At 38.6% G+C, this 24,687-nt stretch overlaps 1 protein-coding gene across 1 annotated transcript in view; it reads left to right on the top strand.

Moving 5' to 3' along the window:
- Positions 1-24,336, top strand: part of shtn3 (shootin 3) — a 36,624-nt gene extending 12,288 nt beyond the window's left edge. The window contains exons 5-18 of the mRNA XM_056250373.1: positions 4,773-4,935; positions 5,072-5,169; positions 5,419-5,500; positions 6,936-7,030; positions 7,265-7,411; positions 16,599-16,752; positions 16,851-17,010; positions 17,123-17,193; positions 17,283-17,386; positions 18,778-18,792; positions 21,014-21,103; positions 21,356-21,476; positions 22,317-22,593; positions 23,532-24,336. Of these exons, the coding sequence (XP_056106348.1) occupies positions 4,773-4,935; positions 5,072-5,169; positions 5,419-5,500; positions 6,936-7,030; positions 7,265-7,411; positions 16,599-16,752; positions 16,851-17,010; positions 17,123-17,193; positions 17,283-17,386; positions 18,778-18,792; positions 21,014-21,103; positions 21,356-21,476; positions 22,317-22,593; positions 23,532-23,673 (1,719 nt within the window). The 3' untranslated portion in view covers positions 23,674-24,336. The remainder of the gene's footprint in view (positions 1-4,772; positions 4,936-5,071; positions 5,170-5,418; positions 5,501-6,935; positions 7,031-7,264; positions 7,412-16,598; positions 16,753-16,850; positions 17,011-17,122; positions 17,194-17,282; positions 17,387-18,777; positions 18,793-21,013; positions 21,104-21,355; positions 21,477-22,316; positions 22,594-23,531) is intronic.
- Positions 24,337-24,687: the final 351 nt, after the last annotated feature.

A 24,687-nucleotide genomic window follows, 5' to 3' on the forward strand; every position in this document is an offset into this window, starting at 1 on the left:
CAGGGCAGTTAACAGGATCTAACTGACGCTCACCACACCAGGTGGAGAATAATTTCCATTTCAGTGCATACAGTCTTCTCGTGGAAGGAGCTCTGGAATGGAGAATCTCTCAACGACCTCAGTAGAGAGACTGGATTCTATGAGCCTGGCCCCCTCAGAGGCCAGGCCCACAGTTTCCACAACTCCGGTCGAGGGTGAAATATCGTGCCCCCTGCCTGGGACAGCAGGTCCCTCCTGAACGGAATCTCCATGGGAGAGCCGTCCAGAAGAGACAAAGTCCGAGAACCAAACTCGAGTCGGCCAGTATGGGGCTACTAGTAGCAGATGAGCCCCTTCCCGGCGAACCCTCTCCAGAACCTCCGGGAGCATAGATATCGGGGGAAATGCGTACAGGTGCAGCCTCGGCCACACCTGCACCATCGCATCCAGTCCGAGAAGAGCTGGCTGCGTGAGGGGGAACCATATAGAGCAATGCGTTGTACAAACGATGTGAAAGGTCGACTTGACTTTAGTTAGACCAAAGTTCTCCCTAAGAAGCTCCACCACCTCGGGGTGAAGTCTCCAATCCCCTGGGCCTCAGCCCCTGCCTCAACAGGATATCTGCGCTGATATACGAGACCATCAGTGTGTTGTCCGCCATTCGCCGAGCGACCACTCATGATCGCCCCCACTTGTGAGGGAAGCATCCGTCGATAGCAATATGCGTCGACAAAAAGCCCCCAACACTGGGCCTGGGCGAGGAACCAAGGTTCTTCCACATGACCGAAGCACGAAGGCATAGCCGCGTGACCTTGATCATGCGAAAACGTATTTCCCCTCGGAGAAAACCCCTTGGTCCTGAGCCACCACTGCAGGGGTCTCATGAACAGAAGGCCAAAAGTAATACGTTGGACGCAACTGCCATGAGACCCACCCGTCTGAAACTGTTTCACAGTGAGTGACTGGCCTAGATATACCCCATTACGGCTGTAAGAATTGCTACACCTAGAAAAGTGGTCCTCAGAGCACACTCTTCTTGGCGTTGAGAGGCAACCCCAACATCCTTAAAGAGACAGAACGACATCTCGATGCCGAACTGCCATAAACTCAGATTGAGCTAGGAACAACCAATCATTGATGTAGTATAATACGCGAATGCCCTGGAGTCTCAGAAGAGCCAGAGCTGCACCCACGCATACTGTAAAGGTGTGGGGTAATAAACCTAGGCCGAATGGAAGAACCCGATAATGGTATGCTTCGCCCCCGAAAGCAAACCTCGGGAACCCCCCTCATCCTCTTTCGGAAACAATGAAGTAATGGCTGTCTGCTGGGAGGAGGAACCCCTTCTACAGCTCCTTTTGCAGAAGTGACAGTACTTCCTGCTCCATAACCAAAGCCTGCTCGGGGTCCACCAATGAGAGGAGGACCCCTAGAAATCTGGGCGAACGAGAACCGAACTGAATTCTGAAACCCTTTTCTATAGTGTGCAGGACCCACTGAGAAATATGTGGCAGTAGTTTCCACGCTGCCAGAAATTTACTAGGGGAACCAGTCTCTCAAGACTGGCCTCTGGATTTGTTTGAACAGTCACTACTGCGCCCTGAAGCGGCGAACCGGCAGGGAACAACCGAACTGACCATTCTACGACCCTCCTCGGAGGATCGTATGGGGATGCTGACACCTCGGTGCCCTGAACGGCGAACCGGCAGGGAACAACCGAACTGGCAGCGCTGCAACCCTCCTCAGAGAGTTGCACCCCAGAGGAAAAACGATTTCTCAAAACAGTCCCTTGGTTGAACAGTCACTACGGCGCCCTGAAGCGGCGAACCGGCAGGGAACAACCGAACTGACCATTCTACGACCCTCCTCGGAGGATCGTATGGGGACGCTGACACCTCGGTGCCCTGAACGGCGAACCGGCAGGGAACAACCGAACTGGCAGCGCTGCGACCCTCCTCAGAGAGTCGCACCCCAGAGGTCGCCGAGGAGAAACGATTTCTCAAAACCGTCCCTGCCCCGGAGGAGCCCTCAGAAGCCTGATAGCCTCGTTTTCTTGCGACAGGACTTCTTGTCTAAGCTTTATTAGAGATGATGACAGTCCTCAGATCTTGCCTACCTCTAACTAGCTTAGTTCCTACGACCCTCCTCGGAGGATCGTTGAAAAAAGCAGGCACTTCGGCGCCCTGAAACGGCGAACCGGCAGGGGAACCGAACTGACTGCTCTTCTTTTTTCTTATTTGAAGGCTCGTTTGGGGACACTGACACCTTGGTGCCCTGAAACGGCGAACCGGTAGGGAAACCGAACTGGCAGTACTGCGACCCTCCTCAGAGAGTCGCACCCCAAAGGGCGCTGAGGAGAAACGATTTCTCAAAACCGTCCCTACCCCAGAGGGGACCACCCTTAGAAGCCTGATCGCCTCGGCGTCAGGGCTTCTTCTTTGTCAAAGCTATTTTAGAGATAAAACAGTCCTCAGATCTTGCATGTCTCTAACTGGCTAGACTGCGACCGCCACCCAGGTACCCCTCAATTGCGGAGGAGCCCGAATGGCGACGCTCTGTTTTGCACTTTGTGCTGAGAGGAGCTTAATAGGCCATCTCAGGAACATTAGATTGGTGAGGAAGAAACCTCTGGAACGCCGCTGAATGGTTTATTTCTTAGTTTTCTTGAAAGCGGAGCGTCCAGAAGAACAGACATAATTATATCTTTATTTTCCTTTATCTTTATATCAGAAAAAACGTATATATATATATACATATATATCACTCTGCGGCCACCAGCAGGAAACAACCGAACTGGCAGCGCTGCGACCCTCCTCAGACAGTCGCCCCTCACATTCATCCATGTCCTTATATACTCTACCCACCAGCGCTGCCTAATAAAAATGTATTCATTATTAAGATGGCTGGTGGGTAACGTCGGGGTTAATAACGATAACGCCGACTCGGGAGAGAGAAAGCTCGCAAGCGTCTCTTTAACCCGAGGCAATGTCATACTATGATACTTAATACCCAAACATTACTATAGTCAGACATCTGGGGATTAAACACATAAAATACAAACCGGTTTATTCCACGATCTCGACACCTCAGTGTGGAGATAGGGAAAAACCACAGTCCCCGACGAGGAGGCTGAGATACAGAGTTTTCCTGTTTTAAGATACAGTTCATCTAACAAACTCTTCTTTATTTTCAATCTCATAATGTTCAGCTGGCCAGTAAATATTTAACTGGCAACAGCACTAGATAAAACCTCCTTTTTTCTTTAAAAAAGCTCCTCTTTATTCAACAGAGTTATGAGCTGGAAAATTTATTCATTGAAAACTCAAACATCTGCCTTTTTATAAAGATTTGTATTTGTTTTGTTCTCTTTCTTTTTAAACAAAACACTAACGATACCAATTCCTCGGAACTGGAAATCGTAGCACACTAGATCTGGCATGTGAAAGCTGAGAAAGGGCGGAGCCCGTCCCAACCCCCGCTGTCAGATCCGTTTTCGAACCCCGAAATACGAGCCGTCTCCGAGCCTCGGCAACAGAGAGACCCGCTCGGGGAACGCGAACCGAACCGTCCTCCTCGAAGAACGCCCGGCGGGAGCGGAGCGTCCTCCCGGACAGCTTCTCGCAATGCACAGTCAGATCCCTCGAGAAATGACTGTTGCATGCTCCACTCCCAAACAGCAACAAAAAGCTGATGTGTGTCCCCACCCGTGATGTAACGAGGGCAGGGAACAACACAACGTCTATAATATTGCTTTGCTCGCCATAATGATAGATAGTGATATATATATTGGGCTTGACAAACAACAATAAATAGACAAGGACAGAATCACAGAGAGCGCTTGCTGAAGACAACAGAAGCTGTCGCGGTCTGTTTTCAAGGGTGCTTTATAGTTTCCTGGTCTATGACGTCACCCATGACGTATCGGGCTTCCATTGGACTGATTTTACACGTGCTTCATGACGCAATCACGCAGAGCGTTCCCACCGCGTCTCAAACGCAGCTCGAAGTTCCCTTGAAAGGGAACAGTAGTTATGAAAGCATCTGATCATAGCGATCTGGATATGTTTGCACAAGCTTTTTAATTCGGCACTCCATTCAATTCATGTCACAGTTTTTTATATAGCCCTTTATAGAATAGACTGCTTTAAATCAATCAGCTTTACATTATTGAACACAAAAAGTGCATTAAAACTACAACTTCAGTTCAATACAAAGTAGCTCTCCAGTGTGTTCATGTTTTTACTCGTGTCTGACTCTGATGGACTGAACAGAAGAAATGAACTGGAGAAGATTTCCTCAAAGAAGGCGGAGCCTCAGAGCACATTTATGTATCGCCACTGACCAGGAAGTTTAAAGGCGTTTAACAGCTAGGCGAACATTTCCGTAAAGTTTGATTTGGCAAGCTGTTTCTAACTCAAGAAACAAACTGATTTTATTCAAAATGACATCACACCAGTTCGTTCTGTAATTTAACTTGAAGTATCTCGAGGCCGTAATGAATTTGTCTAGTTATTTCTGTTTGTTGACATTTTCAATCTCTACTAGAAAGCAATATAAGCATAAAAACAAATGCTGGAGTCAACATGATTATAATTGGTGAACATAAAAGAAGAAATTCAGAAGAATGTGTTGGTCGTGAGTTTGAACTTAAGAATCGGATCAGTCTGATTCACTAATGAATGATTTAGACTACTTTTGTCGAATGTGCCAAGAAGAGCTATGGCAAAAGTCAAAATGTTCAAACTTTTCTGATCATTTATGGTCTTAAATCATTCTGTTTTGATCACTTTTAGTTGAACTGTGAGAACAGGAAGCTGAAGTATTTGAGCCTTTCGTCACGGCCGTGTCTGGATGAGCTGCTGCCCAGTATTTCTGATTGCATTTCCCTAGAAGAGGAGACTGAACAACAAGATCCCAGCTCTGACCCCTTTTCTCAGTATAAGCTGCAGGTCAAAGGTAAATAGCACAGAACCAGTGTATCATAGCAGTGTATTAAAATGGGTGGCAGTTTATAAATACGCCTGTGTACAATTTCCTTCGCCAAGGAATCTGTCATAATAAATGTCCATTCCAAATTCTCATTTTTCCACAGATCTCCAAGAAACTGTGAGTTCTATGCTGGAGGAGAAGAAGCAGTTGGCCTGTCAGCTTCAAGAACAGCAAAGGAAGATAGAGGAGTTGACAGCACTTGTGAGTAGCAAAGCAACTCTTTTACTTTTTACTCTGAATGAAAGGCCGAGCTCAGTTAGGCTTGACGGCAGTGGATGGGGGCCTGGTCTGCAAAGTGTCTTCCAGTATTTTAAACTGTTCATAAATAATAAATGATCTTGAAATGAAGCCTGCGGTATGGCTGATCCTAAAAGGATATCAGAGTAACAGTGTCTAATTGAGTTTCTTTGCTGATAGTTTCTCAAATATGTGCCTTATGCTGATTTGCAGACTGAAAAGGAGCAGGCTGAGATGAAGGAGCTTTATAAAACCATTGAGCAGCAAAGCAAGACCATTAAGAGGTTCAACAGGGGTGAGTATGGACTTTGTGAATACAGAGCCTCTTCATTTCCTCACTTGTATTCAAATTCATGTGCATGACATCATCTTAAATGGCCTGCAGTGCATCTGTGCATGTGCCTTCCAAGAAGATTAATGTTCCCCACCAGCCCACTCACTACCGGCCGCACGTCAAAGTCCTTGATCAAATTATCTGTAAAAGATTCACCACAGGAAGTCCCTCTGTTCCAGCTGGGGGTGATGCACTTTGTTTTGACATCCTCTCAGCTCCCTCTTTGCTCATATGTGTTATTACTCTGACTGGAATATTGGAAACAGCAGTGCTCATGTCATATACTGACTTATATACAGACTTACTTGACTGACTTAGTGGGTTTAACGTGTTTATTTTTAAAACTAACAGTTTTGCCTATGAAATCTAATTGAAGGAGCCACATTGTAAAATTGCTGATATACGTGCACATGTGATTGAATATCGGTTGAATAATACATGAATGTGTCACTGTTCATTAGGGCTGGAAACTGAGAATCGGTTCTTATTTTGAACCATTTCCATTTGCAAAGAATACCATGACAGTAAAGAGACAATACAATCAAAATATGTTTCCACAAGTAAATTACTATTATGAACTGGTTCTTTTTTAATGAAAATGCCTAAAATGCTCAAAAACCTCAAATAAGTTTCTACCGTTCTAAAGTTTGGGGTCGGTACATTTTTAAAGAAGTCTTTAATGCTCACCAAATATGTGCTGCCTAATATTTGGGTGGAAACTGGGATACATTTTTTTTCGGGATTGAATAGAAAGTTCAAAAGAACAGCATTTATTTGAAGTAGAAATCTTTAAACATTTGAAATGTCTTTCCTGTAACAATTGATCAAACGTTTGAACAGTAGCGAATGCTGACATAAAGCAACACTTTTGTTTTTATTGACTGTATACCAGTAACTAAAAGAATCATTAATGTAAAATCGGAACCAGTAAATTCCTTCCGATTCCCATCCGTACTATCCATCGAATAATCTATGCCTGTAATACTGTGTCTATTATAATATGTGCCTTACTAGGGATGCACGATATATCGGCCACCGACCATATTGATGTCAGCCGCTATATGTTAATTTTTAATATTATCATTATCGGTCGGATAAAAAGATTTGGCATATATCTTAAAGCCGATAAGTAATGTATTATATCCTTCAGCTGAGACACTTCAGATGCGCACTGTTCGCCATTATGGTTTTGAATTGCTTGAAATATGATTAGATTTTTTATTTTTGGTTAGGAAAGTTGGCCATAGAAGTGTAAGCAAAATACATACTGTTCATACAATAGTCTAAGCCTTTCATAATGTGTCTTTTATGATATTTATTTGCGTTATACCTGAAAAAAGCCTTACAGGGATTTTTGCCAAGCCTATTGCTTTATTATCATTGTTTATCTCTTTAGTGTCTATGATGGCCACTCAAGAGTATGAAAACATGAAGGAGCATCTGGATTTGGAGCAGAGCCTCAGGCACAAAGCAGAGACCTATGCACATGAGGTATGGGACAAAACACATCTAATTCACTTCATCAGTACACGGGTGACAGGACAACTTCAGTCCCTGCTCTGGTGACCTCAAAATCCTACCAAAAGACAAGATAGTTGTATATATTGACTGTAGAGTTTGAATTGTGTATGGCTGCCTGCATCACGGTGAAATGTTTCATTTCCTTTAGTTGTTGAAGAAAACCATCTGAAATAGTTGTTTCCTCATGTTTATTTTCTCCTGTAGATGGTGGTGAAGCAAAAAGAAGCAAACAGACAGAGCATGATTCTGCTGCAACAGGTAGATCCCAGCATTCAACTGCTCAAAGCTTTGGAAGATTTGGCCAATGCGACCAAAACATTAGAAGAAGAGAGAATACAGCACCAAGACAAGGTAGGAAACCTTAGAGTCTTTTAAACACATTTGAATTTGATTTTTAGATGTACAAAACTGGAGTATATGTTTTCATTTTTGTTAGCTCCTTTCAGGGGTGGTGGGTTCATTGGGGTTCAGATTCATTGTATTTCAATGAACACAATAAGCCTGATAAGCAATCATTAATTGCATGATAGGATTAGACAATGGGATTAAATCTAAAACCCCTTTTCAGTTATTTAAACCAGTCAGCTACGGCTTTTAATAGACATAAATCCTTTCATAACTATTAATCCTCTAATGTTCGTTTTTTAGAACTTCGTAAACGGTTTTGTCTGTGGTCTTATTCACTAGCCACACACAATCCAGTTTAAGCAGGCACTAAATGGGATGAAAAAGTGCTGTGCATTTCTCTAACTTACTTAAAGTTTTCATTAAAAAGTAAATGCAATCTTAAATCTTTAGAAAATCTCAAAATGGATTTTATTAATTTTAACATTAAAATGTTGCCTTAATTCACTTGTAGAATTTAAATGATTGAATCTAGTTATTAGTGTTTTATTTTTCATATATTTAGACAAAATAATATTGACTATTTCAATAGTATTTTAACATTTGCAGCACAAATCCATGTATGCGGTGAAGTTGGCATTTCAAACAGCTGATTCAGGTGTTTGGTTGAGTGATGCTGTACAGTCCCAGTAGACTAGAATATGCCAGATCATAGACTGCATTCATTGTTTTTTTGTTTTTTTTTTCATCTGGGTCTCTTGTGGCTCTTCTTTTCTACATTTGCATCCTCAGCAGTTACATGTAATAATTTTCAAACCACATTAAATGACAAACGTATGTGAGTGGTAGGCTGTCAACACAACCACAACTATATTAAACCAACAAAAATCTCAGAGCACCAGAGGAGACATCCGGAGGCTTGATAGATTCATTCAACAGCTTTCTGTGACAGCAAATAAAGAATTTCCAGATCATCAGATACTTTTTACACATGATAGTTACTGATTGGATGAGCTAGGAATCAGATCTAGGCAATATTCTGTTCATGCAGGCAGTGACAAAAGGGCAAATGCAGCATTACTAATACTAACATATGAGTTTTAGAGTTTGTGAATCAGTAGCACTGTTGTGTCATCAGTCAATATACAGTCTGACCCACAATTCAAATCCAAAGAGCATGGATCCTAACTTCAGACGTCACATAATCAATAGGCTATGTTAGCAAAACCTTGTTTACAAGTCAGCCTGGTACAACTAATTCTGTACCAGAGTCAAGGACATTTGAAATTTTGCAAAGGTTCCATTCGAGTTTATTGTCCCAATTCAATCTAAAAGAATGAAAAAATGTCTATATGAACAAATCATTTCAATAAAACTGTTTATGGGTATTTAACTCAATATTTGATTATTCAAGTCCTACTGGGAATTTAATTTTTACGAGTTGGGAAGTTGACTGCATTAAAATAGCTTGGGTTGGAGCAACCCAACTAACAAAAATATGTTGTAAAAATGTTTTGCTAAGTTATGAAAACATTATTTCTGAATGTTCTCTGATCGTTCAAAATGTCCAGTTGTTTAAAACGTTTTTCTTCATTATAGGGAACATTTCATTTTATCATTATGCAAACATTATGGTAATTTTTTATTTATTTGTTTATTTGTCAGGGACAATGCAAAAGAGACACATTGTAACAGGTTACAGTAACTTGAACAGATGTGTTGCATATAGGGTTTCTAGCTGAAGCTAATTTGCAACCCCTGTCCCTGGTTAGGCTACATACATCACCATTACCAAGAGAACAGAAACAAACAACAGAAACAACAATAAAAAGTAACAAAAACACAACATTATATACATATATCTGTGTGTGTGTCTGTGTGTGTGTGTGTGTGTGCGCGTCTATCTCTCTATCCGTATGTACATGTCCATTTATACAGGGTTTCCGCGGGGTTGTAAAAGGTAGTAAAAGGTAGTAAATTAAATTATGCCAAATTAAGGCCAGTAAAAAGTAGTAAAAAGTAGTAAACGTCATCTGACGAAGTAGTAAATTTTCGAACCCCCATCCAACTAGGCCTATGAGTTTCAATTTGTGTTAAGTGCAGGACTTTGTTCTAAAATTCGCGTGGATTTATTTATATGTTGCGAGTAGGACCTGTGCGATATAATGTGACGTGGTGTTTGTTCGTTCGCGCGCTGAAACAAACTGGGTACCCGGCTGGCCTGGCTTGCTGCCCAACCTGTTCGCGAGTTCGCTTCTATTTCAGTCATCAGTCGGCCGCCAAAGCCATATTTGATCGGTGAGTAGCCTAATGTAGACGACTGACTGCTACGCTTGTGACAGGGTGCATGTTAACTGAAAGAAGGAACAGAGAGAGAGCCCCGGCTGCGCGCGCGCACTCAATTCACTCTTGCTCTCTCTCCCTCGCTCATATTAATCAAAATCAATTGACAGACACGATGGTAAAAGGTCGGAAGACCGAAGTTTCACGTGGCGCAATTGGAAATTTATTTCCCGCTGTGTGTGAATTGTTCTAAAAAAACGTTGCCTTATCTTCTCTCACGGCGTGTGCCACATTCAGCTGACATAACCACACTTTCAATAAAGGAAAAATCTATCCTAAAAAAACCTATTTGTTGACACAAATTTTGTGCGATGTCCTAACTGATGGGATAACCACACAATGCGTACACGTCCGCTAATGACGCGTCACTTTAATGAATGGTTAACACAACGGATCTGTCCTCACGGGACTTCTGAATCGGTAACACAATATGGTTCCATTTATTAAAATCTAGTTAACTACATTAGTTAACATGAACTATTAATAAACTGCACGTCTACATCATTAATTAATCTTTCTTAATGTCAATTTCACCATATAGCCTACATTATTGAAATTAAAAGTTGTATTTGTTAACATTAGTTAATGCACTGTGAAGTAATATGAACAAACAATTCATGTATGTTGTAAACTACGTAGTATTTTCAGGTTATTTATGTTATAATGTGTAGAAACATTGCAAAAAAAAAAAAAATTAGTTTAGACTGGAGTGAGGTGAAACCAGAAAAAAAGTGCAAAGGAAGTTGTTATCTAGCAGCAATTTTTGTTATTTAATTTAAAAAAAAAAAAGTATCTGGCAGCTAATTCTATTAAATTTTACAGTATATGGTAGAAAATTAGACTTCAATAAACTTTTAAAATAAACTTTTTAATGCTCCGTTTTTATTCTACTTTTTGATATTGATATGATTATACCAAAACAATTATCACGTCCAGCAAAGAAGTATTTTTTTTAAAAAAGGGCAAGAAAGGATAAGTGTCTATCGGCCACCACCGAAGACCAATTTTGACCAAGGAAAAAACCCTGGACATTATGGGGAAATGCAAGTTTTCGAAGATATTTCATTACTTTACTTGTCTCTATATACGCCACTACAGTTGCATCTTGAAGTCGTGATGGTATTAAAAAATATAGTGAAGTAGGGCTGGGCGATAAAACGATAACGATAATTATCGCGATATAATTTTTCTCGATAAAACGATATCAAGAGGTCGATAAATGTTCGATAATGTGTATGCGCCAAAAGCGGAACGAAACTCATTTGAACCGCGCGCCTCACGGACTGTTTATCCGCTCGGATCAAAGTCCAAACGGCAGCGCGAGCTCACTAGAGCAGACGCGTTTACTCTGATCGCCTCGCTCACGAGATCCAGTGAGAAGCGCTTGAATTCAGCGAAGAACACAAACGTCTCAGTGATTTAAACCAGTTTAAAGGCAGATGAAACCGCGCTGACGAACAGGAGAAACACTGTGATACAGTCAGAATATGAACTGATACTGAATCCATTTACCATGGATTAACTGTAAGGTTAGCCTAGTAATATTAACTGCACCATGAAATGTGGGATATACATACTGAATTGTATTATATTATTAATGTAGACAATGTTTTAAATGACTAATGGAATATAATTACAGTATTTAATAATGTATTTAGGCTACTTTTGTCATACAAATACCATAGAAACCATAAAGTTACATTTTGCCATGATAGTAAGGTGCTATAAGTTAGGCTATGCCTGGTTTTATCTGTGGTTATCATGATCTAAATGCATGATACTGGATAACCAATGGTTCATTTTAATAAAACTCAAACAGTCAGAATATTACATTTTACCAAATAAAAATGTGGTCGTTAATGTTTTTTTTTTTTTGAAACAGATGTTACTGTTTTTGTTAATGAACATAAATTGAACAGAGTAGTATTAGCTTGAGTTAGGATGCAGATTTACTGTCAACTCACTGTCAAATATGCATTTCGAGACAAAACATGTACTTTGAAATTGCAGCCTGCACTGCAAACTGTGCTGAAGAAATATTTTTCTATTCAGATATTTATTTTGTTAAGGCAAAATGACAAATGTTTGACTGTTCTACCTCAGATTTGTGAAATGTTCACCTGTTTGGCAAGTGTTTGTCATGATATGTTCTGACAATAAAGAGTTAAAACCACAATTAATGCTCTGGTTTATACAACTTTCACTTAGGAGCAAAAATCTGCCTTTAAACTTGAAAGAAATAAAGATTTGACATTTATCGTGATAATTATCGATATCGACTGATATAAAAAAAAATATCGTGATAATTTTTTGGGGCCATATCGCCCAGCCCTATAGTGAAGGTATTAAAAGGTATTAAATTCATTTTAAGAATTTCTGTGTATACCCTGTATTAAATGAAAGATAAAATATGATAGAGCAATAGAATGAACAGTGACAGAAACAGAAGCATGCTTTTTTAGCAGGATTAATTAAGCATGAAAATATCTGAAGGAAATATATATTTGATGAACAAATTAAGCCAACTAATATGATTTATATTCTTTTGGTTTATCTACTAATACATTTAAAAATTACAAATGCAGTGAAAATTCAGGGATCGGTTACGGTATCGATATCGGCGAGTACCAAAAATTAAATTATTGGTATCCGTCTCATTCTGCAAAAAGTGGTATCGTGCATCCCTAATTGAAAATATTTAACGGGTTCGCGTGAGGGAGGAGCAAAGCAGTGCCATATTTGAAGCACATTTAGAGATGTGATTAAATAAATTGCTGTTTTGGGATAGTAATTTCACTGCTTAAGTCTGTGTGTGTGAGAATGTGTGTTTGTGGGTAAGTGTGTGTGATGTGACACACTTTATTATTAATCTTTATTAAAGTTTATGGCTGTTAAGTGTCATTTGTTTTTAAGTGCCAAGGTTATTATTCACCTTATTAGGGCTAAGGGCTAACGTAATGGTTAGGATAACTCAAGGGCTAGGGTTAAAGGGGTCATATAATGCCATTTTTGTACAAGTTAATATGAATCTTTAGGGTCTAAATGAAAACTTTGTAATATACTTTTATCAAAAATTCTCATTAGTATTTTAAGAAAACACTCATTTTACCAGCTCAAAAATAGCTCTGTTTTCAGCATGCCGTTTCAGTGCACAATCACATGCCTTTAAATGATAATGAGCTTTGGTCACCCCGCCCCTCTGCGTACACAGTTTTTAATAACACAATAACCATAACGCGTTGTTCATTATAAACGTGGGATTATGAATTATATTGAGAACATTGTAACGTTACATAGAATATATGTCGTGTTGGTAGTAAAAAATATTGTGGAGGTAGTAAAAAAGGTAGTAAAAGGTAGTAAATTCATCTCTATGATTCCTGCATAAACCCTGTTATAAGTGCGTCTGCACAGTGACATAATCAGTGATCACAGATTTGGTTTCGTTTCAGCCAGTGTTTCACCTTTTCATTAAATGGTTTCAGATTGGTTTGTGTTTTTATTTCTGTTGGTTGGGCATTCCAAAAATGTATCCCTTTTACAGAGAAAGATGACTGACCGAAAGTGGTTTTGCGCTGTGCCACCCTTCAGTTACCATTTGCTGATCCCCTAGTGGTGATTCTATTAGTATTTGTTTTTGTCACATATGGACAAAGTACAGCTGGAGCGAGATTATTCACACATTTAAAAAATCAATTTGATAAAAGAGAACTTTATAAAACTTTCATAACTAAGCAAATTATACTTTTTCACTATTATACAATGATGCCATTTAGTTTGTTTTGATCCATTATTTTCAGTGCTTGTTTATAGTGAAATAATGGGTTTAACAGTTGACTGTGAAGCCTGGCTCCATACAGTAACACAATAAGAAAGATGGGAGAATATCATGGCATGCATAAAGAGTTGAGCTGCCTTGAGGGGTATGTAATGTCTAATCATTCTAAAACAGTTCAAATTAGTCTTTACAGTTTTGCATAGTTTTTTAACATGTTTATCAAATTTAAAGGTTGTATCAGCGATTTCAGGCCCAAACATAAATGATCACATTCATCTAATCTTTCCTAACGATCCGCTAGCTGCCCGCCCCATAAGCAGGCTGTCAAAAAAACGCGTCTCTGTAGGCAGCCTAGGCTCTGAGATCTGCACACAAAAACAAATGGGTACAACCACCACTCAAAACCCAAAATAAATAGTGTTCCAACCAATCACCGACAGGGGCGGGTTTTGTTTGTTTTTGCGCTCGTGCACGGTGCCTGCACGCGAAGTCAGAGCTGAAGAAGAAGCCAGCGCGTCTATCAAATTTTTTTCATGATGCACGAAACAGGAGGGAGGGGAAGCTAACTTGGTTTGTTTGGGATCTCGCTTCAAACACAAACAGAAGTGACGTCACCCACAATCGCTGATGCAACCTTTAAGTTCGGGGTCCAAAATTACACCTAGGAATTTAAAATCATTGACTTCCTCTATTTCCTCTTGATTTATTCTAATTATAAGCTTTTCTTTTGCTTTCCTTCTCATGGAAAAATACATTGACACTGTCTTTTTCAGATTCAGAGTTAAGTGATTGTTTTTAAGCCATAGGGATACTCCCTCCATTTCGCTTGTTAATATATCTGCTGCTACACAAGGGGTTTTAGCATACATCTGACATTCAGCTTTTTTACAACATGATGGTAAGTCGTTTATGTATAAGCTGAAGAGCAGAGTCCCCAAAATCGAGCCTTGTGGAATTCCCATTGTAGATTGTCGGGGGGTTGAATATTCTGCATTGATTTTTACACGCTGCTCTCTTGATTCGAGATAGGATACAAACCAGCCAGTTGCTTGCTCAGAAAAATTAAAAGTACGTAGTTTGTTCAAAAGCACTTCAAGATTCACAGTATCAAAGGCCTGTTTAATATCTATGAACACTGCTCCACCTACATTACCCTTATCTAATGAAGACTTGATGTTTTCAGAAAGGTAGCAGTTAGCCATTTCAGTTGAATACCCTGGTCTAAATGCAAATTGTTTAGGATAAATAAGTAAATTATTTTCAAGGTGGTCAACCAGTTGTTCTGCAACAATTTTTTCCAGAATCTTTGAGAGAACTGGTAGGATAGAGATTGGTCTATAATTGCTTACTTGGTCTGGTGCACCAGCCTTCAAAATTGGCGTTATGACTGCTGTTTTCTAGGTTTGTGGAAATTTACCAACTCTAATGGAGAGGTTTATCAGATGTGTTATTGGTTTAATTAGAGTGGAGCTGTGTGTTTTAATAACAGCAATATCCAACCCAAACCAATCCTTTGCCTTTGAATTATTTAATTTATTAATGATTTTAGCAAATTTCTCTTGGTCAACTTCCTTAATATAAAAGGACTGAAAAGTGTCTGTTATATTAGCCTGTGATAGTTTTACTGTTTCAAAATTTTGAGCAAGCTCCTCCACTGATTGAATGAAATAATTATTAAATTCATTTGTGATTTCTCAGTGCTAATCACTCCATTTACTTCCAACTCCGTTATTAATTTTCGTTGGCTGGGCTTAAGTTTAGTAAGACTGTTAAGGTGTTTAAGATCTCTTTTTTTCATTAACTGGCGAATATCATTATCTAGCCAGGGTAAAGAGCTCCTTCTTTGTTAGTTTTCTGATAATCAAAGTCATATTCTGGTCAGAGAGGCCCGTTATTAAGTTGTACGTCTTTATAATTCTTTCAGGTCTATGTCATTATCAAATCAATCATGGTTTTACTTGTTCGAGTGATTCTAGTTGGACCCTTTACTATCTGCTGAAAATTATGTTTTGACATTATCATTTTCAGCTTTTGTTTACCATGTTTATCTAACCAATTTATATTAAAATCTCCAAAAAAGAGACATTCAGAACGACAATTTAAACAATTCATCTAAATCACGATAAAATGAAACATCATGTGATGGTAGATTGTACAGGATTAAAATATTAAAATTCATCTAGGGGGGCAGTGCTACATTTAAGGCTAAACATTCCAAAGATGTGTCCAATTTGATTTCCTTACATTTAAGAATATCTCTGACATGAATCAATACGCCCCCTCCCCTGCCAGATGATCTGTCCTTTCTATAACAAACATAGCCAGGGACATCAATCATACTGGTTGCAATGTTACGATTAAGCCAGGTTTCACTGGTTAGAGTCTAGGTTAGAAATGCGTTAGGTTAACCCTAACCCTAACAGCGAGTAGTGGCAGATGGGAGGCAGAATAAACGGGTAAGAATGGAGAATGGAGTAAGAATGCTACTTTATAATGTTCTCAAAACATTCTGAAACAAGTAGTAACATTTTAAAAATGTTAGTCGAACATCCAACTCAAACGTTTGAGAAAAAAAGACATTCCATGAACCATGTATTGACATTATTTTTGTGCTAACATTTTGAGAACATTTTTAAAGACCAGATAACTTTGATGCTGGAAAAATGTTTGTTCATAATCTTGCCAGAACTTTAGCCAAAGTTCTCAGAATGTTCCTTATTAGCTGGAGAGATGGTGATGTGCTTTTTCTACTTATAATTCAACCAAAGTTTCTACAAGAAGATGCAAAATGATGAATAAAATATATATTTTACATATTTTAACACAAAAATAAAATTAAATCATTATATATTCTATGGTAATTGTGTAATACTATGGAATTTTCCACATAGTTTTATTGTAAAAAATAAAAAATAAAAAAATTGTTTATTTTAATAAATTTACAATTAACACAGGCCCAACATGTTTTCTCTCGGGTATGCCCTCAACTCTGAGACTTTAATAAAATCTGTGCATTCAAATACAATCTTTTCAACATGACTTGAACGTATAATATGTCCCATTCGTTTGCAGGTAAAGGCTCTAGAGGCTGAACTGCAAGAATGTGCTTTGCGTAAGCAGCTAGTTCAACTGCAAAGGCAACTAGAGATATTAGATGAAGAAAAGAAAGAGACGGAGGGACGACTGCAGGAGGAAGAGAAGAAAAACAGTGTTTTGGAAATGAAAGGTAAAATTAAGGATGATTTTAAATCTGAAGGCCAGATACTCCAGCAGCATAACACTCAGAAACATAACATCCCGGCATCCTTTTGTCGTTTGTCACAGTGAAAGATCTGCAGGAGGAGAGGAGGAGCTGTGATTCAGCGTCAGCCCCCTCCCCTGGGACCGCTCCTCCCCCGGCCCCTCTTCCTCAACCACCTCCACCTCCCCCACCCCCTCCTCCTCCACCTCCCCCGCCTCCTCCGTCCCGCTGCAACCCCCTCAGGTAACGCCCCACTTTACTGCACTGAAGCCAGACTGTCATATACCATCATTAAAACAGTGTTGTTCTTTATCCCTGCTGTGAACGTCTAATTACATCTCTTTGTTTACGGCAGCTCTCTCATTGCGATTATGAGGAAATCTTCCAAGGGAGGTAAAGGAAGCCCAAAACAAGAGCAAGCCCCAGGTTATTGTCCCCTATAGTCAGAATGGTGTATTTTTATTATGTTGCCCTTTTATTGGTGCCCTGACAAACACTATCTCTCTCGAACGCAGCAACTGAAGCTGTGGATGATGTTAAAGTGAAAGCCGTCAATGAGATGATGGAGAGAATAAAACACGGAGTGGTTCTCAGGCCTGTGAAGAGTCAGGACACTAAGGTTGGGCAAAATTCAGAATTTTATTGGCTCTCTTTATGAGTTGAAATTTGAATCGAATTGTCCACACCCCACATGATTTTGAATTGGAATTACAGGAAGAGGAATATATTGTATTGCATTTGCAATTTAAAGAAATTTAACACAGTCACACAGCAGAACAATTTGATTCACCCAAACCAACTAAATTGGCAAAAACAAATAATGTTTGATGTTTCCACTTGGTAAACTTGCTTCATGTTATTTGGCTCTATTTTGAAGACGTTCAGGTAAATCTAAGCATTCTGTGAAATTGAGTGTACTTCCATCATGGTCTATAAAATATAGACTAAATACAAAAATTTATAAATGGGATTTCAAATGTTTACACTGCTGTTTAAAGGTTAGGGGTTGGTAAAAATTTTTTTAAATGTTTTTGAACATTAGTCACACCAAGGCTGCATTTATTTGATCAAAAATACAGTAAAACAGTAATATTCTGAAATAGTGTAACAATTTAAAATGACTGTTTTATATTTGAATGGTCACACTTTAGTTTAGGGTCCAATTCTCCCTATTAACTAACTATTAACTACGACTTTTCTCTCAATAAACTCCTACCGGTAATTATTGCTTATTAATAGTTAGTTAGGTTGTTAAGTTTAGGTATTGGGTAGGATTGAGGGATGTAGAATACGGTTATGCAGAATAAGGCATTGATATGTGCTTTTATAAGTACTAATAAACAGCCAATATCCTAGTAATATGCATGCTAATAAATTGTGAGAATTTGACCCTAAACTAAAGTGTTACTATTTTAATATATTATAATAAAATGTTTTTTTTTTCTTCCTTTGATGCAAAGCTGAATTTCCATCATCATTACTGCAGCCTTCCGTGTCATATGATCCTTCAGAAATCATTCTAATATGATGATTTGCTGCTCAAGAAACAATTCTTATTATTATTATCAATGTTGAAACCCGTTTTTTCGGAAACCTTACCATTTTTCAAGATTCTTTGATAAATTTGAAAAGCTCCAAATGACAGCATTTATTTGAAATAGAAATATTTTGTAACATTAAATGTCACTTTTGATCAAATATTTTATTAATTTATTATTGCACTTGTTTTTTAATGCTAACATTTTTTAACGGATTATTAAAAAGTACTTTTACAGCAATACTTTTAAAATAATTAGAATTTAATTCATTCTACTTTATTTTCTTAAAATTTCTTCATTTCTTAAATTCAATTTGCAATCCGACCAATTCAAATTCAGAAACTACATTTTAATTTAATAGACATTTTAATTCAGTTGTAAATGGTACATTGGTTATGTATTGTGTGTACTGATTGATGGTCTGTTGTGTTTCTCTACTCTGTACCATCATCTGCTGACCTCATCGTTGCAGAGATTTGGCACGAAGGTATGTTCAGCTCACACATATTGTTTACAGTGTTTAACAACAGTCATCACACCAGATCATTGTTCCACATGCAGCAGTGTTAACAGTTCAGACGGCTCTATTACAATCAAAGGAAATCTTGTGTTTTACAACTCAGCACCATTTTGTCAATACAAAGATCCTGTAGAAATGGTTCATAGCACTTGGTCGTCCTCCCTGAGGAAGAGTCGGGTCATTAAAGCATTTTGTGTATAGACAGTTCATAGCCTGAGAGGGGACCCATCTTGTTTAAGTTATTGATGAGCAAAGCCATCAAGATCATCCTGAGGCTCAGAGGAGCTGTATAACTTCAGATCAATAGCTATAGTCCTGACTTTAGAGATTGACTGCATTCTCATTAATGCTGCACTGGCAGATTGTCTTTTGTTTTTGACTTTCGGACGTTACTCATCTAAAATGTATGAATAAACTTAAAAACAACACATGCTAAATCACCAGTGTTATTTATTTACTTTTATAGTATTTCATAAAAAATATGAATTGGTTATTATTTTTACATTTTCATTTTTAAATTAAAATTAAATACGTTTTAAGAATTTTGTTATGTTTTTCTGTCATTTTTCTTTTAATATGTCTATTGAGCTTTAGTTTTAGTCATTTTACTTCAACTTAAATGTCCCATGACATGGGGTTATTTTATTATTTTATAATGTTTCCTGGGTTGCCCTTATAATGTTAGTATGTTTTTTAGATCAAAAATAGTCATATTTTAGAAATAAAAGGCATTTTTCCAAGCCTGATTTTAGCCTCTGGTTTGAAGGGGCGTGTCTGCTGTGGGATTCAGTGTAACCGGCCACTGCTGTGATTGGCTGACATGCTTGTATATGAAATAGCTACATATTACATGTGAAACTCTCTCGAATACTTTTACTACAGCTATTATACGTTTTTACTATTACAGCTATCGAGATTAACGAATCGTGAGAAATTTTTAAAATATTTAGATCTATTCCCATCACATAAAATGTTGCCGTGATGAGCATTGAGCAAGCAGATGACAGTCTGTTGATCGCGAGAATGAAGATCTTATCATTGCAACGCAGTTTCTGCACTCTCTCTAATGCTTTCACCAATGCAAACACGATGATGTAAATACAGTAAGAGCTTCGTTGTGCAGTGTAACGTGCGTCATTGATTTCATAACGAGTTTGGCAAGTGTCCAGAAAAACTCGCGCTGTGTGGAAAGATTGTTCTTTGATCGCTTTCTGTATAATTTGTTCACAATTTAAATAAGATTATTTTCATCCTACTAAAATAAACGATGTGAAGTTGATATTTTAGTCACAGGCTTGACTTATGCATAAACAGTATTGAACGATTTTGAGAGAAAGATTAACTTACCTGTCTGAACTTGAACAATTAGGCTACACATCAGAAATTGTTGCTTGGTAGCTCGATTTATTTTCATACGTTCATCGAGGCCAGCTCTGTATTGGCCCAAGTTGAGGAAACAGTCATCGGTGAAATGTTTGGACTATACAAAACTTTGGGAAGTTGTGTCGGCGCATTTCCAGAGAAAATAAAATTAACCCATTGTTTCTTCAGAGGCTCGGATGAAGGAACTAAAAAAATACTTTTGTGTTCATTTGTACATCCGAACACTGATTAACTGCCATGCTTCGCTCGTTTGCAAGCCATGATATCTCTCGAGGAAAAACTCAAATCGCGCTCGCACATTCGTACTTCCTTGCTCATTTTCTCATGGGCGAGCCAAATTCTCTGGGCGGGCAAAGCAGAGAAAGGGGAGGTAACCTTTCCTCCGTATGACGTCATACAGAGGAGATTCAAGATCAGCTCGTCTGAGCTTTCATTTTCTCAAAGGCAGAGAAAGATAGCCAAAGCTCGGTTTACACCGATTGAAATTTCTAGCCACTGGGGGACCATATACACGCTAGGGGAACTCATATTAATGTTAAAAAACCTCAGAAAGTGAAAATTCCATGTCATGGGACCTTTAAACATATTTATTTCAGTTAGCTGATAAGGCAAACATTTTATTTTTGTTTTTCATCTAATATTTACATTTTATTTGATCTCAGGTATATTATTAATTACCTAAAATGATTTTTTAATAGTTTTAGGTAAAAATAACAACAGGGATATTATATCATATAATGTTTTTTTGTGAAATATTTTGTGATTTGATCATATAATGTAACTTTTCTTTGTTCCTGATCCACAGCAGCCGATCCCAGCAGCAGTTGCAGCAGCAGCAGCAGCAGTGGAGGAAAAGCACCAAGAAAGTGCAATGGAAGAGCTGAAAGGCATTCTGGTAGGCTTTCTGATTAACTGATTTTAATACCCCCTTGTTACAGTCATCTACTGATCCACAGATTACAGAAATCCATACCATTATATGTTTGTTTACAACAAATAGTTATGATGGTGATCATGGTGTTCAGTAGTGGTTGTCCAAATAAATGCATAATATACTAAAGTATTCTTTACTTAAAAATGATGTAAAAAGATGCCAAACTCAGCAATGAATCATTCTTCAAATTCTTTTCTCTCTCTGAACCTATAGGAGACGGTGAAGAAGAGTCCCAGTCGTGGGTTTCAGGAAGTGGTTCATACTAAAAAGGACAGTGAACTGGAAGTAATTCTGAGGAGGAGACGCAAACAGGCCTGTGTTCCCGACACAGAAGGCAAGGGGATAAACACTACCCTTCAAGAACCATGAAATAGTTGAACGTATGCATTTACTATGTATTTGCTGTTGAAACAGGAAGTATTACATACTTTATCAAAGGGCTTTTAAAATAGCCTGTAAGTTCTACACAGCAAACAAAAATTTGTTCTAAGAATGTTTGCTAACGTTCCCATTAAGTTTATTGGTAATTCAAACATTTGGAAAACATACCATTTTATCTTTTTGCAAACATTACGTTACTTTCAAAGTTCTCGAAACATTCTGAAACAAGTTGTAACTTTTGAAAAAGGTTAGACAAACGTCCAGTTAAAACGTTCCAGAAAAAAGCATTCAATGAATGATGTATAAATAATGTTTTTGTGCTATCATTTGGAGAACATTATAAGAGACTTGGTAACTTTGAATGAACATTCTATTAATGATACAAAGAACGTTTTTTTTTCCACAACTTTGTAAAGTTCTGGGAACGTTCCCTGTCAACTTGGTAGTTGACAACCATGAACCATTTGCTACTTTCTATTGCTAGGCAATTTTGATTGGACAAAATGTGTGTAATGCAGGAGGAGTAATTATTATTTTTGCTTATATTTCCAGGAAGAGAAAACCTGTATATTTGAAATCTATATACTGTATCTAAGTTAATGTCAGCGCATAGTAGTTAAATAGCATGTAGGAAAAAGCTAATAGGCATGGACTAAAAGCTAATATTTGATGACGTCTTTAAGTTGTGGTGATGATGATAATGACATTAATGAAACATTTAGGATTGAAAATACCCTGAGTATTCTGCATAACTCGAGCAGATAATGACGCCCCTTCATCTGTTGCTCTGTAGATGATGGGCAGCTGAGGAAAGTCTCGTCATCAAACAGCCTGAACGGGCGACACAGTTCTGACTCTGGCAAAGACACAGAAGGGCCAGGCAGCAGCTCTCTGTCAGGCAGTGAGCGCGGATCAAGAACCAGCTCAGACTCGGGCCGAGAGCCAGCCATGGCTCCACAGGGCTCCGATTCTGGCATGGAGTTCAAAGGAGGCGCTCAGACAGACAGTGTCTGCAGATCTCTCTCTGAGAAAGAGCCCACTGAGCCGGTCACCAACGGCTGCTGTTCAGGGTAAGGTTACGCTCACACAACTCGTTTGTTCAGCAGTCAACCACAATAAATTGATTAAGATTGGGTTTTGTTAGCTATTTTGCTAGATGTTAAAGTGCCCCTATTATGCCATTTTAAAGATTCCTGATTTAGTTTTAGAGGTCTCCTACAATACATGCATCAAAAAACACTTTAATTTTCTCATAATATACATTGCAGCATCACCTCTTTTCTCACAGGGTCGGAAACGGTTTGATAATGGATCCAGTCTCTCTAAACTCCTCCTTTCTGAGAGCGTACTCTGCTCTGATTGGTCAGATGGCCCAGTCTGTTGTGATTGGTCTACCAATTACATTGCGTGTCAGAAACAAAACACCCATTACCATATCAATACCATGAATTTCAGCTCTGGAGGCTTGATACACTTCAGCGCTTAATACACATTGATACGAACAGTAACGATGGCGCCGGTTTTACCCTATCAATTCGAGCCTGAGTCCTCATCCATACAAAGTGGTTCCGCTTTCACAGCACAGAAAACAGCGTCTTCTCGACATGTCGACAACATGAACCAAACTCTTCCAGGCCTCAGCTACAGCTACAGTGTTTGAGGGTCAAAATAGATGCTGTTTGTGGACAGTCAATGAAGACCATAGGCTGGCATTATGCACATTTGTTACAAACCTACATAGGTTTGAGCAGGAAATTAGACTGAATTACTGACGACACGTTTCAGGCAGATTAGAATCAGTTCTTGCTTTTGGGAGACAATAACTCCATTTATCTGCATTTTGATCTTTGAAACTTTGTAGACCTTTTACATTCACAGCTGTATTACACACTACATGAAAGGTGATATCTAAAAAGGCTTAATAGGGGCACTTTAATATGGCATCTGTATATAAATATTATAGTCTGTTCACTTTTGTTGTCATTTTTGCATATACTTTTATGATCAGTGAAGTGAAGGCTGGAGGTCCAGAGAAGTGGACGGGGCCCAACGGGATTGGCCATACGGATGCAAGTGAAGACCTGCAAACCATCAGCTCCTCTGCACAAAGCCCCAATGCAGCAAAGAGTAGCACAGATGCCGAATGTTAACGGCAAGTGGCGCTGCAACGACCGCTGCATTTTTGCACAAAACCATGCTTTCTGAATTAGTTTGTTCCAAATTTAAAATCAGCTGGTCATATTTCAAATTATTATAGAAAGATCATTTCATCATTTGCAGCTTGATTACAATTACACATTGAAAAAAACCCATCTTACCAGACACTTTTTTTTTTTTGTTCCTTTCATTGACAATGTACTGTATCTGCCTTTACCTATAATAAACACAGGGTGTTTAGATGTTAGGGACATCTGTCGTACACTTCAGATTAATTCTATAGTTGCTATTAGATTCATCTTAGATTCATGGATTCAACATCTGAGTCGCATTTCCATAAAAATGCAAGCAAGGAAACTTTAACGATGAAGTGTGTAATTTCTGTGCCACTAGCAGCAGAATTTGAGTCTGTTTGAGCGATCTGAATAAGGAAGTCTGTGATACCTGAAGGATCCTTTAGCATTCCCTTTCATCTCAATTCTTCGGAGACGATGATTATTTGGACCCCATTGACTTTCATTGTATGGACAAGAGCAGTTGAAACATTCTTCGTTTTTTGTTTCACAGAACTATACCTTTAAGAAAGATGCATTTTGCTTGCTAACCAGTCAAACCTTGATGCCTCAGGCCCAATTGACAATTCTCAGTCAATGTGTGAGATTATTACCTGTTTGAACAATGGCGGATGCTGCAAGTAGCACAGAATTTACTTAATATTCAATGCAAAGCAGCAGAACAATCCTGACAGAATCACTGCACTGCACACCATGGCACCTTTGTTGTTCTAAAAAGGTCCTATGTGTTAACTAGACTATCCAAACATTAATCAAGAGATGCAATTATAAGCCATGTAATCGATTTTACCTTGAAGAGGAACTGTGGTGGTCTGTTCCGTCTACCTCTTAAGACACACCTCTTGGGGATTTGAGATCATACATCCTAGATATTAGGAAAATAAATACCATCAAGTCATGGAGGGCTACACACGCATGTCTTCCGCCATGGCG

This window comes from Rhinichthys klamathensis, unplaced genomic scaffold (assembly GCF_029890125.1).
Source record: "Rhinichthys klamathensis goyatoka isolate OS25496 unplaced genomic scaffold, OSU_Roscu_1.1 h1tg000068l_1, whole genome shotgun sequence".
Classification (NCBI taxonomy): domain Eukaryota; kingdom Metazoa; phylum Chordata; class Actinopteri; order Cypriniformes; family Leuciscidae; genus Rhinichthys; species Rhinichthys klamathensis.